The sequence below is a fragment of the Strigops habroptila genome, chromosome 6 (assembly GCF_004027225.2).
Source record: "Strigops habroptila isolate Jane chromosome 6, bStrHab1.2.pri, whole genome shotgun sequence".
Lineage (NCBI taxonomy): Eukaryota > Metazoa > Chordata > Aves > Psittaciformes > Psittacidae > Strigops > Strigops habroptila.
The window spans coordinates 6,243,092-6,260,017 of NC_044282.2; the positions used below are offsets into that span (position 1 = coordinate 6,243,092).

The following is a 16,926-nucleotide window of genomic DNA, read 5'->3' on the forward strand; positions in this document are numbered from 1 at the left end:
TGCCTTACTGTGATTTTATGTTAATATGTAAAGTTCCTTTCTGGAACAAGATGTTTTTATAAGATGTCTTTCAGTTTCTAATGCTACCTTTTTAGATACTCTAAGATTTATTATTTTTTTATAACTAGCATGCATAAGCTTCTACAGATTTAGAAGAAAACATAAAAATATATTTCCACCTCTAGAGATCACTTTAGGTTTTTGACTGTCTTACCAGATTTTCTTATAAGCACATCAAACAGTGAGAATATTATTGCCACTTCACAGAAGAGTCTTTAAATAAGAGTATTTTGAACTAACCTGTCTTGCACTCTTCTCACAACATTTTAAGTTGCTTCCCTTATTCTAAGTTCTCTAATTAGACTGTTTTTGGAAGAACATTTAAGGATGCTTAAAAATCAGATTCTACTTCATCATGACAGTTGCAAAGACTGTGGGAAGCTAACCATAGCTTACTTTTTCACTATGGTGTTTAGTTTTGCCTTCACAGCCTTCATCAAGTAGTACTGCAGTCCTAACTTTTTCTACTCAGGCATGAAATACTAATTTTCTCAGCCACAGCACTGTTTGCTGATACAATTAGTCTACTTACCCAACTTGGCTCTATGCTTTCTTCATTCATGTGTTCTATAGTCTAGACCTTAATCAAAGAGTTTGTCCATTGGTATTACAGTGTCTCACTGACTAACTTTCCTTCTATTGATTTTCTGTTACACGTACCATTTAAACTGAAAACTCCAGACAAACTATGCTGTTTGGTTTTGATTTTCTTTTACATAAAATTCCTTTGCACTGATGTGAAATTTGGCCTTGGGCTGATCTATTGGTATGTCCCTGCTTCAGTGAGATTGATCAAAATTATTTCTCTACAATAGCCCACCTGGATTTCAACAAATTCTACCTTTAAAAAAAATACTCATTTTTTGGCAATACAGAGTTTTCTTACTTTTTGGCAATACGGAGTTTTCTTACTTAAACATTAAAGAATGATTTATCTTAAACTCGGCACTCAACAGATTTCTCCCCGTCCCTGGTTTTAAATTACCTTATAACCTTTACTGTTTTTTCCTCTCTCATCTCTGCATCTCTCAGCTGCTTATCACCCTTAACCGAATCTGTAAGACCTTCTATGCCCCTGGCCACCAGACTCATTAAAAACAAGAATTAAGCTACTTTCTCCCAGTAATTATCCATGACTGTTAACAACTACTCAAAAAAAAAACCCCCAAACCCAACAAAACAAACAAACAAACAAACAAAAACAAAACCCCAAACCCAAAAAACCCACAAAAAAACCCTTAGAAAGTTGTGTTACAATTTTCTCATCTCAGAACAAAAAACATAGACAAAATGCAATAGATTGCTAAAGTAAATAAATGTTTGTGGGTTTACCTCTATGTGGAAAGTGCTTACAAGTAGTATTTCATTAAAGCAAGATTTTCTATGAAGTCTTTCAGTCGAGTGGGTAAGTTCTTAAAGTATCAGTTCCCACACTCCCAAAACAACCACCTGCTGTGGATCTACAGCTTCCCTGATCAAGCAGAAAAGAAAAAAACTCACCAAGTTATGAAGTACCCGGTGTTCTTGTTTTGCTGTCCAAAAATTATCTACCAGACCCAACAAGAAGATAGGTTTTGATCAGTATAAGTGAATACCAAGACTTAGGCATGCCAACACTAAGAGTATGTTGAGTTATAAACTACATTTACAGGCAGAAGTCCTCCTCTTATGATTTGGAAAAACTACCACAGATCCATATAAAGATGTGTAACACTTATCTCTTTTCAGTAAACATTGTGATCAATAAATGATGGATGCTAAAGAAAAAAGTTACATCATCTAATCAATTTGAAACTTCAAACTGAAAGACTACTCTGTATAGTATGCACTTAGTATATTGGAACTTTATTACTAAGTATTATGATTCATACAATTAAACAGCTTTTCTTTTTTTCCAGAAATGGTACGAATTACAACATGAGTTTCTGCTCAGGGGCAGAAGACATGCCAAGGTAGAAAAGCAGACTTACTACACAAAATAAACTTTAATTCCAATTAATTAGGAACAGAGAGTATCAATCTACAAATAGGAATTATATCAATTATATCAGTTGTGTCAACACTGCAGTCCATAAACTCATTACTTTTTTTTTTTTTTTGTAGAAATACGGTAGCGTCTGTGTAATTTATTACTGGGAAAAAAGCCATCAGTCTGCAAGGGAAGATGTTTCAATTTTGAGTACTTCCAAAAATTCTGACCCTCTGTCCTCTTAGCATGGACAGTCTCAGACTCCCAGTGAAAACAGCTTTAATCTGGCAGTGGGGAGAATGGACTTAAAAGTCTATTTTTAAGTCTCATTTTCTTCCCTTCCTTCTCTGTGAACCGAAGAGACTACAGTGAACAGGACAAGCACTATGGTCAGTGAACAGGACAAGGAGAAAACTATCAAGAAAACATTGGGAAGTAGCAGAGTTCAATGCTCCTGGCATCTTTGGTCAGAGGCTACTTCAGCAAACAGCAAATTACTGGGAGGTGGGGAGATCCAAAGTGAGCTGAGACATGCAGCACAGAGACATGTTTAAAAGGGACACAGTACTAGCATTCAAGTAGTATGGCAAGTGGACAGAATAGCAAAACATTACTATCAACAAATTTGTTTCTTTACTACACACTTTGAACTTCCACTTGAATGAAGAAAATAAAGACTAATGAATGTGCTCACACAGACTAGCCTTTATTACCACAGAAATACTTAGATTGCTACCATCACAGGAGGAGTAAGAGGTAAAGCATTTGAAGGAGCAGCACTGGAGCACCATCTTCATTGCAGCATCATTCTCACCAGTACAGTAACAGTGACAGAAAACTCATTTGCGAAAAGAAAGAAGTCAGGTAGTTACTCAATTTCCACCATAATTCCCCTCCCTGAGGGTTCTCTGTTTCAGCCTTCCTGTCTTCTGCCATACAGTTAAGGGATTGTTAATTTTCTTGTTAAGGGCTAGCATCAGTCTCAGAGAACCTTAGGCTCCGTTCTTCACACAGACAGCTCTTGCCAAAGTCTTTTGGGCTCTAATTTTTTACCTTTATGAACATGGAAATAATACTGTGCAGTTTACTAACGAACAGTTAGTCATCTCAGAAATCCTTCATAATCATAGTGCATTAGTGTTAATATCTTTCTGAAAATATTGCCCAGTACTTTTCGTTTAATGCTAGAGACGATTTAAAAAATAAAAAAATTAAGAAAAAAAAAAAAAAGGAAGCTGAATAGAGTAGCATAGAGTAGAATAGAATAGACTATTTCAGTTGAAAGGAACCTACAACAATCACCTAGCGCAACTGCCTGACCAATATAGAGCCAACCAAAAGTGAAAGCATATTGTTAAGGACATTGTCCAAATGACTCATAAACACAGGCAGGCTTGGGGCACTGACCACCTCTGTAGGAAGTTCGTTCCAGTGTTTGACCTTCTCAGTAAAGAAATGCTTCCTAATGTCCAGTCTAAACCTCCCTTGGTGCATCTATGAACCATTCCCACGTCCTATCACTGGATCCCAGAGAGAAGAGATCAGCACCTCCCTCTCCTCACCCCCTCCTCAGGGAGCTGAGGTCACCCCTCAGCCTCCTTTTCTCCAAACTAGACAAGCCCAGAGTCCTTAGCTGCTCCTCATATGACATTTCTTCCAGCCCTTTCACCAGCTTTGTTGCCCTCCTCTGGATGCATTCAAGGACCTTCACATCCTTAAATTTTGGGCCCCAGAACTGCACACAGAATTCAAGGTGAGGACACAGCAATTGAATCTACTGCCTAACATTCTCTCTTGCTCAGGAATCAATGCCTGAAATTCTGTTAGTACTACCCCTCCCACTGTAAGGCCATGACTCCTTTCTCTGGGCTGAATTCTTAGACGGAACAAGGTTAAGGTTTCATGTCTTAACAAACACTCAAAGGCTTGCACAAATACTTCTGAGGCTATATGCTCTCAGAAGAAACTGAGAAGACATACAGAAGTTCATTTTAATACCTGGCATCATTCTGGCAGTAAAATCACATTAATCATATTTATACAGACATGTGAGGTATGACATACCTTCCGCACAATTCAAATGAGTATAATTTTTGAAAATCAACTTTCTGTCAGATTCTTCTATGAGGACACTAATATGGACCAGGGAGTCAATTGGCTATTCCAATTAAGATATAATAAGGTGGGAATTAAACACACACCCTTCCTCTTGGTTTTCATACTTTCAGAAAGCCTCACTGTAGAGAAACTCAATGTTTCCCAGAATATGAATTTTTATTATTCTTGACTTCTTAGTAAAAGCAAGTGCATTCTTATCAGATTAATTACACCTTTGTCCCACTGTCTTCACTGGATTTGACTTTCAATATCTGCTAGCACTTTATATTAAAGAAATAATTAATTTTTAGCTAATTTTTTTCTCCTAGCTGGTACAAAATAAGCTTAATCTATGTATGTTCGAAGAATACTTTTTCTAAGTGTAACCTCATATTTTATTTCCTATCAAACTACAAGTCAAGTAAAATGTATCGTTTTCTGTGAAAAGATATACATTTTCCTAACATGTTATAGCGTGCAACTGATGCACCTGAACTGTCCAGAGGGTCCAGCTTTGAAACAACTGCAAGCAAGAGAGAAGATTCCCATGTATGAAAACACAAACATTATACATGCTAGTTTAACCAAGTATTTGCTAAAAGAAATCTTTATATATCTTACAGGAAAAACTAAAAAAAAAATAATTACAACATTGAAAGTTAATGTCCGGACCCTTACATCCACCTAGTCATCAAGGTAAAGAAGCTGTGGCACAAATTGTAGTCTAGCAGAAGAAGAAAGACTTCAATAAAAAAGATACAAACTACATGCAAACGTCAGAGACTCCTGTGTCAGGGAAATGAAGAAAAAATCACTATGGTAACCCACTAATTTTTAGTTCTCAACCTAATGATCATCTGAGGAAATAAAGAAATACCATTCTGATATGGTGTACAGATGAAAATGTCACAAGATGGGCATTCTTCTTTACCCAAAAATAGCAGCCTCATATCCTGCCAGTTATCAATCCTTACAGAAACAACTCTCTCAGTTAATGCCAAAAAAAAAAAAAAAATACCATTAAAACAAGAAACATCAATTCAGTAAAAGTTATATATTACAGTGAGGGTGGTGAAGCACTGGAATGGGTTGCCCAGGGAGGTTGTGGATGCTCCATCCCTGGCGGTGTTCAAGGCCAGGTTGGACAGAGCCTTGGGCCACATGGTTTAGTGAGAGGTGTCCCTGCCCATGGTGGGGGGATTGGAACTAGATGATCTTAAGGTCCTTTCCAAACCTAACTATTCTATGATTCTATGATTCTATGATTCTATGATATGCAATATATAAAAATATATAATGTATATATAATATATAATTTATATATGCTATAATGTAACTCATTAATATATCTGATCTCTTTCAGTTCTTTTTCTGGCTTGGGGACACTGAGACAGTGGAACTTGCTTTTTTATTTTGAAATGGTATTTTGAGAAACTTTAGCATTTACATTTATTAATGGCACATCAGAAACATCAGTGCTAAAAGTCTACCTTTGCCAGTGTGAGACAAAGACACCCAAGTCTCCCTACACTTTTTTCAGGCATTACTGATCTTAGACAGCATAGAAACTGGAATACTAACAATCTTTCTTCATTCAAGCCTTTTCGAGAAATTTCCTTATTTGAGAATTCTCAGGTTTGTTCATTCAGAAGCTCTCATTATGCAATTTTCCGTGATTTCATGAAAAAAATTGATAAAATTATTTTATGCAAATAATTCTTGGCCTACAGATAGTTTATTCACATTTGATTGGGTGGACTTAAACTTGTGCTAGTTACACTGACTTGAAGAGAAATCACATGGGGGTTTGGGTTTTTTTTGCCATCTTTCTGTTGTTGGTCTAGTTGTCCTTGGTTTTAATTCTGCAATCAGCCAAGAGAATATTACTGGTGCTAATAGTGATACTATTAAATGCCCAAAATATTTTGTTTAGAATTAATATTTCTGGGAATACTCTAAACAATCAAGTCGCTGACTAAATGTTCATTGAAATATTATGAAAAGACATATTTCTGTTTTTCTAAGATGACAAGTTTGAACTGAAGACACTACGTAGATGTAGATTGGCTTTGGAACTGGCTTGCCAACCTATGCTCCATCTACACTTCATCAGGTTTCCTGAGGGTACACCAGAATGATGTTCCTAGATAGCTCATAGCTTTTGAAGCAAAGGAAAAGCACTTCATGTTAATTTCATAACTCTGTCAGTCTTACAAAACATCTGTATTATCTGATACATAGAACTAAAGTCCTACCCTGGAACAAAACCAAATTATGTGCAGATGTAGTTCCACTGAAAAAGATCAGGAGCCAGGCAAATAACATCCAGAACATAATTGTAACTAAATCTGGTATTGGTATGAATTGTATCGTTTTTCATGTTACATGTTTAATGAAATACGAAAAAATAAATAACCTGGACTATTTCTTTGTTAATGCTACATATTTCATAATGCAGTCTATAGCTACTGAGACAGATGAAACTACTGATTTACTTATGAAAAGAATATTGTTAGAAATGTAAGCTGATTAATTCATGTGGAATGATACTCTTCCAGTCACTATAAAAGCTAAGCTTTAGGCTTTTCACTTCAGGATGTTCACTCTCTTTTAGGGACATATCTCAGATTAATAACTACCTGTGCAAGGTAAGATTAAATCATATGCCTTTAATAGAGTGTGCCTGTATCTAACAATTCCCCTTTTCCAAGTGGCATGGAACAGATGCACTCCTCCCTTCAAAGTCTTCTTCCTGTGTAAAGAAACTGTCTATCAGACACTAGTCATTTACTGGGTTCAGGCCAGAACACCAACTACAGCACAGCAAGCCAAGTTAAAAATTATTAATTGCACACTTAAGATCAGAATTAAGTTCTACTCAATTCAGCAGGCCTTCAGCCATTGTTTCAAGTCACAGATATGTATCAGCATGATGAAAGCCCTCTGCTGTTTAATTCAGCCAATGAAGAACACAATGAGGCACTGGTTTAACCAAGAGGACAGCAAACCACTGGAATAAATATCTGTCTGCAAGAGAATTAGATAATCAAAGAAATTGAACAATGTAAATTAAATTAACTATTGGAATAATTACTTTGGCATTATATTTTCAGTGCAGACATGTTCTCCCCAGGAAACTGGATAAAATTTCTTTGCAAGTGATGAACTGCTAACTCATGTTCACCTCTCAAAAAGCACCCAGTTGGAAACAGTTTGAAAACAGTACATATGTCTGCACTATTTCTTGTAATATCATTTTATATGCTTCTGCTAGGTTTTACAAGAACAACTACCCATTCAAATGATACAACTACAAAGTATTCGTGATGATTTTTCCTAGATGTGCAACTGATTTCATATCTGATAACTCATATGAGACTGCTTTAGATCCAAGCTCACATTTTTTTAAAGTGTACCAGCAGGATATTTTAATTGAAAGCTATATTTTTCTGCTTTTGCAGCTGGCATTTGAAATTTCCTGTGAACATGAACAGACCATACCTATCTAAAATCCAGTACTCAAACCAACTGTATTAACAATTTTGTACGTGAATGTTGCTCTGCATGAAGTCGAACAAAAGAGAGTAAGTTTGTACCTCTTTATAAGGAGATACATCATTTAAAAAAGTGGAGCAGAAAAAATTAAGAGAAGGATAAATATTGAGGCTAAAATTTCACAGAACGTCATTAGACATCAAAGAATCTGTAAATAACAAATACTTCCGATCTAGTGCCACAATCAAGTCACATTGTTTCCTTGGAAATTACCAAGTTGTGTGCAAAGCAAGTGTCGGACAAAAATCTGTAGGGAAAAAAAAATTCATATATATAAGATATATTTGTTGGAATTGTACATCTGGCTTTCCCTCTCTTTATTTTAAGTGGCTGAAAAGACTGTATTTTCATCTGCAGTTGCAAGTGATGAACTGCTAACTCATGTTCATTCGCCTTGTTCTTTCAACCACAAACCCTCATTCTCACCTCCACCACATATTTTCTATGCCCTCAGTTAAAACAAATGACTAGTCCATGATTCAAGTGCCTGGACTCCATGAATAGCAGAGGCCTCCGACAGGAGAGGAAAAATAGGTATATGCACAGGCAAGGCTCAATTCAGGCTCTTAAATGCAATAAATTAAAGTCTGAGTAAAATCATTACTATTTAACATTCTAGCTTATACACGGGGAGACTGAAAATGGACTCAAAGAGAAGTCTTTTAATGATTCACTTCGTCCACTATTTTTTCCCAGTATTCTCCCTTTGTTCCCAAGTGACATGGGCACATACTTCAAGACACTAAAGTTGTCTGAAAGTACTAGTGCCTACTTCTATCTAATAACTCTTTACCTCTTAGTTTACCTTGGTAGAATAGTTTATTAGAGTGCACCTTGTATGCATTTATATAGGACCGTGTATAGGGTGAGTTTTTTAAAAACTGCAAACAGACTGCCTCCCCATTTTCAACACTACCAAAACACTCTGTTTACTCGAGGCAGATACTTGCCAATTAAGCAGGGTTTTTTCCTGCCAGGTTACAGTGCATGCAGTAACATCTGATCTTACCTCTCCATTTCTCCAGGGATGGATTTTGGAATAATAAGAAGTGCAGATGACTTCATCATCTTTTTATAGGATGGTGTTCCAGGACGGGGATAAATGTTTGTAGCGTGTCAGGCACTCACTGTCTGTGATAGCATAATACTTGCCATGGCTGATAGTCTACACCATCCAGCGAACGCTGCCAATATCCAGTTCCCAGGTCGAGGTGAGTTAGCTGCTTTCACATAACATACGCAATCTGGAAAATCTGAAAAATAGGATGAATTGTTAAAATATATGTAAATACATAATTAAAAATTACTGATTTCTTAATAGCTACCAAACTAAGAACTGTAAATGTGATAATGTTTTTTGTTGTTTTTTTAATATAAAATGCAATGTGGCCTCAGATTCCATTGACATTCTTTAACTATAGAAATAAATTCCCCCACTGACTTCTCTGAAAAAAGATTAGCTGCATTAGGCAAATAGAGACTTTGAAAATAGAATTAAAAAGCACTCCAAATTCCACATAACTTAGCAGGTAATTGCTAAGCTGCAGTTTCAGCCAAATGTTTGCAAAGTTTGTTTTCAAGTATTTTGAACTTGTAGAAGGAGGTTTGTTTCTGTAAGTGTATTTATAGACATCCGCTTTCTGCAATGTTTAAGAGTTGCCAAACTGTTACAACCTTATCGCTGTTAAGAAAAAACATTGGGTTTAGCTATTGAAAGGTAATCACATCGTGCTGAAATCATTCTAGGAAACATCTTTGTTTCAATCACATGACTTGGCACTGTGGCCATAAATCAGCTTTATAGGACAGAGACACATCAAATACCACTACAAACAGAATGTAAGCATGTAATCAATGCTCATTATGGTCCATTTCACTTGCCTATTCAATTGATTTATCAAGGTTTATTTCTGTTTACAGGCTTTCTGGAATGCAAGCCACAAACAATATACTTGCAATTGCAGAATGACATACGTTAATGACAGTTTTATTTTGGTTTGGTTTGGTTTTTTTAACCTAGTAACATGTAGGTGCTACAGAGGTAGAACTGAAGCTAAGGAAAGAAAACAGCTATTTCCATTAAAAAGAAGGAACATGCAGAAAGTTAGTATTTTTAAGATGCAGTGCTGTGAATCTGCACATAAGAATGCCAGAGGGTATCATGGAGAGAACAGTGTTGATTTAAATACTTAACATTTTCTAGATCAGATAATCATTGTAAAGAAGCTGCATGATTCAGACTTAGTCCACACGAAATCTATTATGAATACTTATCAATCAGTAACACTGGTGAAAGAAGATCCTACATTAACTGATCAAAGAAACAGTAAGAAGATTCAATTTTTTTTTATAACCACGAGTATTATTTTAAAATACAAGTTACGTTAAGTGGTAGAGTATTGCAAATACCGCAGTACGTTTGGTGATGGAGGCAAAGGTTTGTCTCCAATTATCATTCCTGCCTTTCGTACAGATGCTGAGAACATAGTAAGATGCACAACAGCTTCAGTCAGGAAGTCAAATCACTACCAACTAAAGTTTTTGAGTGGGAATAGGAAGTGGCTGTAGTTATTTTGAACTGAAAAACATATGCATGACTGTGCATTCATGAAGGATTATCTCAAGTTATCAAGTTATTTTTCTTCAATAGCATAAAATAAAATCTCCAGAGACAGGAGGAATCTGTGTTTCACTCCATTGTTTTAGTGCAAAACATAAAATCACTTGTCCCCTGTTCCACAAATGCCATTCCTCTCTTAAACTCATTTAGAGATATATTACATTGTGGACATAAATAACTGTAACTATACGGGATCAGTGTCACCAATACTATTTACAATAAACAGAGAAAACCACAGCATTAATATACCTCTCCAAACTGTTCCCCTTCAGTTAAGCTTTGAAATGACAGCAAATAGCCAGAGTGCTTAATTATTTACTATTTCCTAAGGGAGGCAATGAGCAACAGCTATATTTTAAGGAACTAGTTTATCAAGAGGTTTTTTTGTACATTGTCCTTCGCATGAATAAAGAATCCAATGTACAATGTAAATCGGTTTTTACATCAGCACGATGTAGTCAAACCACATAAACCCTTTCAGCTCCAGCCATTCAGAATAGATATTTCACTCTAGAGTACTTCTAAATACTGTTTTAAAAGTAAATAATTTAAATAAGTGTTTTACCTTGCGTTTTCATAATAAGGCTATCTCTTATATGTTGAATGAATAACAAGTAAGGTTAAACGCATTGCTAGGGCTTCTACTGTGGACAATCTGTGCTTTAGGACACAGCTAGCAATAAATTCATAATCTTAGGTTTTTCATATATAGTTTCCTTTGCGAAACTCCACAGAAGATTCAGTGTTAAATACTGCCAAAGAAAAACATTTAGCTCTGCAAACATCTTGGATGCATTGGCTTTGTGAGGCCAAGAGGCATACTCAACAGGAAGTCTTTTTTTGTTTGCTTGCTTTGATATACTAGTCTGTGTGGGAGAGTGAAACTTTCTACAGTGACTTTTCGAGTTAGAGCCCTAGTTCAATGACATTTCCTGCACATTCTGCTGAAGATGTGTTTGAAATTACATTTCTTACCTTCTGGGATAGTATACTGTTTGACTGCAATTTATTATACACTTTTGGCTTTGATTACTTTTAGCATACTTTGTAAATGAAACTGTAACAAAATTTTATTAAAAAAGCAGTGGAGAGGAAACGGCATATTGCGGGTCATAAGGGGGTGAACATTATTCCGCTTAATCTGAACTTGTCCAGGAAAAAAGCTTGTGAATGTAAATAAAAGAATACACATGAAGAGCTTTATAGTTTTCTGCTTGATCTAGACTACTGCTACTGTCTCCGCCTCTGAGAGTTTCTGTAGTGGCTTCGCCAAAAGTACGAGCTGCCTGCAACCCACTGACATATGAAAATTCTTTTTTCTCTTTCAAGTTTCTCATTAGCGAGTGGAACTGACAAGACTGTTTTGTATAAAACAAAATTATTTCCTGGGCAGAGAAACTAAATTCCAGAAGTTTTATATGTAGGTAGGCAGTTAATATTAATTGCAGTCAAGGGAAGATGAGAAAGCACATGCATCAAAAACACGGTCTGACTGATTCATATTATTCCTGATCTTTCTCACTAACTCTAATGTACCGCTAAGTTTCGCTGTATTTGTTTCCACAATCAAAAAAGGTGAACCTGCTCAGCTTTCCGGAAGCAAGTTTCCTAGCAAATTGTAACATAGCTTCTGTTACCACAGGGAACAGCATGACAGAGCATGCCTGGTTTACTTTTCAAATAGCTGACACATGTCAGTTGATGTACTAATTGTACAATCTTAGAATACATCTGGTTTTGCACAAGTCCCATAGAATGTAATCTGGAAACTGAAGTTTGCTGATACACATGTGAAAACAGAGCAATACCAAGCTGCCTAGTAGCACATAACAGACCATTATCACAGCTGCCAAAGTGCAGCTGCCTCTTTTTTTCTACTTGCTCTGCTCATGTGACCGTAGTGCAATTATGGGAGTGGGAGGGAAATAGTCTAAAATAGTACTTTTAAGCCTTTCTCAAATTATAGACAACATAATCCTCAAGATGAAAAACAAAATGAGTCTTGGGTCTCATTTTCACTGGCAATTGTCTCAGCAGTAAGATCTGCAAAGCACATATTGTGAGGAATGGTTCCATAAGTTATAGCACTCTATCTTCTTATGAATGCCTCATAAGACATAGAAAAGTGCATCCTGGTATACAGGATAATTTGCTACACTAATATTATTCAGATAGAGCTGAAGTGAATCATTAATCTGCATAGGGTTAGCTAGTGAAGCAGGAAATCTCATTGTGCCTGACTCCCACCTGTGCTTCTATTTAAAAAATAAATCCTCCAGTTAGAAACCGTTCATGTAAGTCAGAATATCATCTAAGAAAAAGTACAGTACCTTACAGATCTACAGAAATATTTAAATTTCATTTTCTCAGTGGAAGAATGTAATAGCTTTAATGGAGGCTTCTATCAGCAATCTGTGTATCTACTTATTTACCATAATTATATCATATTGTTCATTATTTCTTCAGTTCAGTGGTCAAGTAAAATGGTATTCGTTTATTGAGAAGAGTGCAGCATTTGGAAAAGGGTTTGTTTCCTTACAAGCTGGCATAAATACTTCCAAAACTTGTGGCCTTAACATCCCACAAGATGTTTAACCAGTCATTTAAAAGTGCTGGCAGGGACCACAAAGCAGTGCAGACACCTCTTGTCCCACTGTGAAATCCATCTGGAAAAGTCAACTGGGAAAGCTATCTCAGAACACCCTGCAGGCTAACGAGGGTTACTGGCGACAGGAGGGTATGGCTTATTAGGAGAAACAGAAGAAAGAACATTTTTAGACTATGTAAAATTTTTTATGGCAAGTGTTAGGGAGATTGTGTAAATGGATAAGAGTGACTATGGAACATTTAGGGGAGGGACTAAGAGTGGAGAAATAAAGAGATTAAGGTGACTCATGGAGGAACAAGTTTAAGATATAGGAAAAAAGAGATGAAAGGGACAAGCTGACTGTAAATAGCTAGCTGGTCAACATGTTTGTCCTGATTTTCATCACTGAATTCTGTCCTATTTTCTCATTAAATCCTGCTTCTATCTTCAGTTTAGGTGTGCTCCCTCTACGAGTGGGTATGTGTGAACAAGAGTTAGCTTCAAGCTTGACTAGCCAGCAGGTAGAAGAGGTCTGAGTACCAACAGTTAGAGTAGGGCTGCAAATCTCCAAGGCTCTGCTGTTTTGGGTGCCAGCAACTGGGGACACCAATGAGATCTGGGAGCCAGTTTAGCAGGTAGATTATCTAAGGCCAGCTACTGAAGTGTTTCAATGGTGTGTATGTATCCATAGATGTACATACACACACATGCCCCTAGGAGACTTTTAATCCTCATCATCTGCAGAGGAAGAATAGGGTGAGGCAGCTTTCTGCTGTTTGTGTTCATGTGGGTTGCTGATAGGGCACTGTGGTCTATTTATTTTGCTCTGTGCAGCCATGGGGTGTGTTTCACTCTCTCCATAATATAGCTTATAATATAAGAAATTAATTCTGCTTTGCTACCTTTGCTACCTTTCAGTCTAAACCTGAAGGCAGAGCCACAACAGCCTTACATCCATCAGGCTAGCAGATTCAGTATCTTCTAGTACCCAGGATGACCAACAATCAGGAACCACAGATCTAAACAAATTCTCAATGCAAAACAGTGTTCCTCAATCATTAACTTCTATCTTTGCACTCATGCATAAAAACGGCTGGCATATGTGCAGGACATCATGCAACTCAAATTCCAGTATCACATTTTCACTATTCTTCTCTTTGGAATAGCCTCTCCTACAGGCTTCAGACATGAAACAGACCAAATTCAACTACTTCTGCTAATGAGCTAAAGCAGAGGTTTTGTGAGTTTGAGAAACAGCTTCTCGTGCTCTAAGAGGCTGATATAAATTCCTTATGATTCTGTGTGCTCAGGTGTATTTCAATTCACATATGTTGCTATGGATTATATTTGTGTCTAGTATGTATGAAAGACAGCAGACAGGTTTGGTGCAACATTTTCAACAACTGGCTATTTAAGAACAACTAACCTTCTCCTTTAGTCTCACAACCAACTCAGACAGAGAAAAAGCTAATTTAGAAGTGAATGGCTCTCCAGATTCCTCAAAGGACCCTTGTCTATCTATTGCTGTCCTGAGAGACAGTGGCTGTGGTTTCAAACATTCTCCTCACAGTCAGAAATTCTGTAATTGAAAAATGTTGCACGGGAGGAAAAATAAGATTTGCTTAGCAGGATTCAGCTAATATCAATTTAGAGAGCTGAACAACTCCCTGCTATGCTGCAGTTTGCCTTCTAATGACAATGTCCCCTGTTCATCTGAGCTGCTTCCAGCTGAAATGCTGCTACCAGATGGGAAATTTGGGCTGAAATATGTACACGCTTGATTCAACACAGTTTTTTTCCCATCATTGTTGCAAACAATTCTGGTTACTAGCTAGCAGGTTCATCATTTGTCCCAGAAAAATTGTAGCTATGAATGTCATGCAAAATAAGATGTCCATAGCATTTCACGGGTACAACTGCGAAAGACTTACCACAGCAAACTTTGAAAAGCTCTAAGGTATCTCCAAATCAAGCCATGTTTCAGTCAGAAATCTTCCATCTTTTCTAATTAGACAAAAAATCACTCATGTAAAATGCTCAGTCCAATTCTGCTATGAGACAAGAAAGTAAAAATCTTTTGTAAATAGTTAAAATTCAGTTTAGCTTTGTGGGCCTCATAATAGATGACATTGAAGAAGTAGGATATTGTAATAGCTGACAGTGAGAAAGTTATCTTGGGTAAATGTTTCACGATGACCAGCCAGAACTGGACTAGAGGTTGCTGACATGACAACGGGACTTTCCAAACCTAAAGTTCAACTAGAGGACGAAGTGATGAAGACTAAGATGATGAAGAATGACCACCAGAGGTCCCAAAGGACCACTACCACGTTATTGTGCCACATGCGAAATGGCGTAGATCTACGCAAAGCAGTTCTTGGAAATGTAATGAATATGCATGACATTTACTGGAAATGTAATGAATATGTATGTTAAGCAACAATATAAACACAGTCTGTTTAACGCTCAGGGTTGAGACACGTTAGGAGGAGAGATCCCCTGTGTCTCCCAGTGCTGCCAATAAAGGATACCTGCTTGTCAACTTAAGGCTTTGTTAGTGAGTTCTTTGAATCAGTTAATACCTACAGAACATGCATTTTAAAAAAAGAAAAAATAAATTAAAAATACCTCAACTTAGAACAGGTCAGCTTTCTCCCTCCCCTGTATATAACAGCTAGGAGAGCTCAACTTCTTTAGAACATTTATATCTCCTCGAGAAAAATAAATCCTTTATTAATACCTCTCAACTTCTGCTCATGCTATGAAGTAAAAGATGATTATAACTTGTGTCATTTTAAAAAAAAAAGTCTATTAAAGGAGTGCACTTTATAAAGTTCTCAGTTGTCCAGCTGCTGAATATCTAGGGTGCATTAAGCCAAATGGAGGGAGTCAGTACGTGTAAAGTTTCTGGCAATGTCAACTTTTGTTCTTTGTAATTTCTCTGTTGGTTTTCTCCCATTGTTCAGTTGTTTGTGAAGGCCTCAAAAATAGCTGCTTCTGTTGACCATTTTTGCTGCTCATCATTGGCCTAGCACACACCAAAATTGAGGGCTAAAGTTAGCAATTTCTTTTCACAGTGCTTTCAATAATAGCAGAAAGCAGTTCCTTTTCTCTTTATTTCCTAAGGCTAATCACTTCTTTCCATGGAGAGAAGAGTATATGGCAACGAAAGGAAAACTGATGGAAATGACGATATGCAAACCTTCTTCTTCAAACTTAGACAATACAAGAGAAGAACAGAAGAGGTGGTTCTTCTATTTTGGTGCTAAAACACCCCCAAAATTTTTTTTCTTTCATGATCCAAGAACTGATGGTCAGGTAGGGGTCAGTAGTGTTGAGAGTACCAGGGTAAAGTATTCTTATTTCCTTCAATGAGTTTCCATGCAGCATCCTCTCACAAGCTGCACAGAAGACTATATGTTCCTCTAGTTTAAGAAGAAAAAGTATTATCAACACAGCCATTTTTTTTTAAACTTCATTAAAAGTTCTACAATGCACACAACCTTGAAACCTAAACATTTAAAAACTATTCTCAATCTCCTCACCTATTACAGACTCATACCAAGTTCTTTACATTTTTAATTCCATAATGAGAATATTAATTTTAACACAGATAAAAACTATTAGTCAGATGCAGATTCTTATGCATTTTCCTGTATTTCCTGGAGAAATACTACTTTCTTATAGAATCATAGAATGGTTTGGGTTGCAGGGGCCTTTGAAGATTAGTCTAACATCTTGCACTAGAGGCTGACTGCTTGGTAGTTCCCAGGGTGCTCTTTATTAGTCTTTTTAAGATTAGGTTGTGATATTCTCTTTCTCAAATCACTGCGGATCTAGCCTGACTGCACAGCTTTTCGAACACGATGGAAAGTGGCTTAGCAACTATACGAGCCAAAACCCCTCAGGACCCTGGGATGTATCTCATCATTCAGATTTCTTTTTGTATAACAGACAGGAAAGTTCATGCTGCACTAATTTATCAATGTGAATTTAAAGATATTTTTCAATGCTATGGTTTCTGACTTTTCTGCAGAG

At 36.7% G+C, this 16,926-nt stretch overlaps 1 protein-coding gene across 1 annotated transcript in view; it reads right to left on the reverse strand.

Moving 5' to 3' along the window:
* The window catches only part of LAMA2 (laminin subunit alpha 2), a 369,886-nt gene that overhangs the window by 240,762 nt on the left and 112,198 nt on the right, over positions 1 to 16,926 (reverse strand). Inside the window, 6 exon segments of the mRNA XM_030489189.1 lie at positions 8,691 to 8,755; positions 8,758 to 8,788; positions 8,790 to 8,828; positions 8,830 to 8,868; positions 8,870 to 8,913; positions 8,916 to 8,934. Coding sequence (XP_030345049.1) covers positions 8,691 to 8,755; positions 8,758 to 8,788; positions 8,790 to 8,828; positions 8,830 to 8,868; positions 8,870 to 8,913; positions 8,916 to 8,934 — 237 coding nt within the window.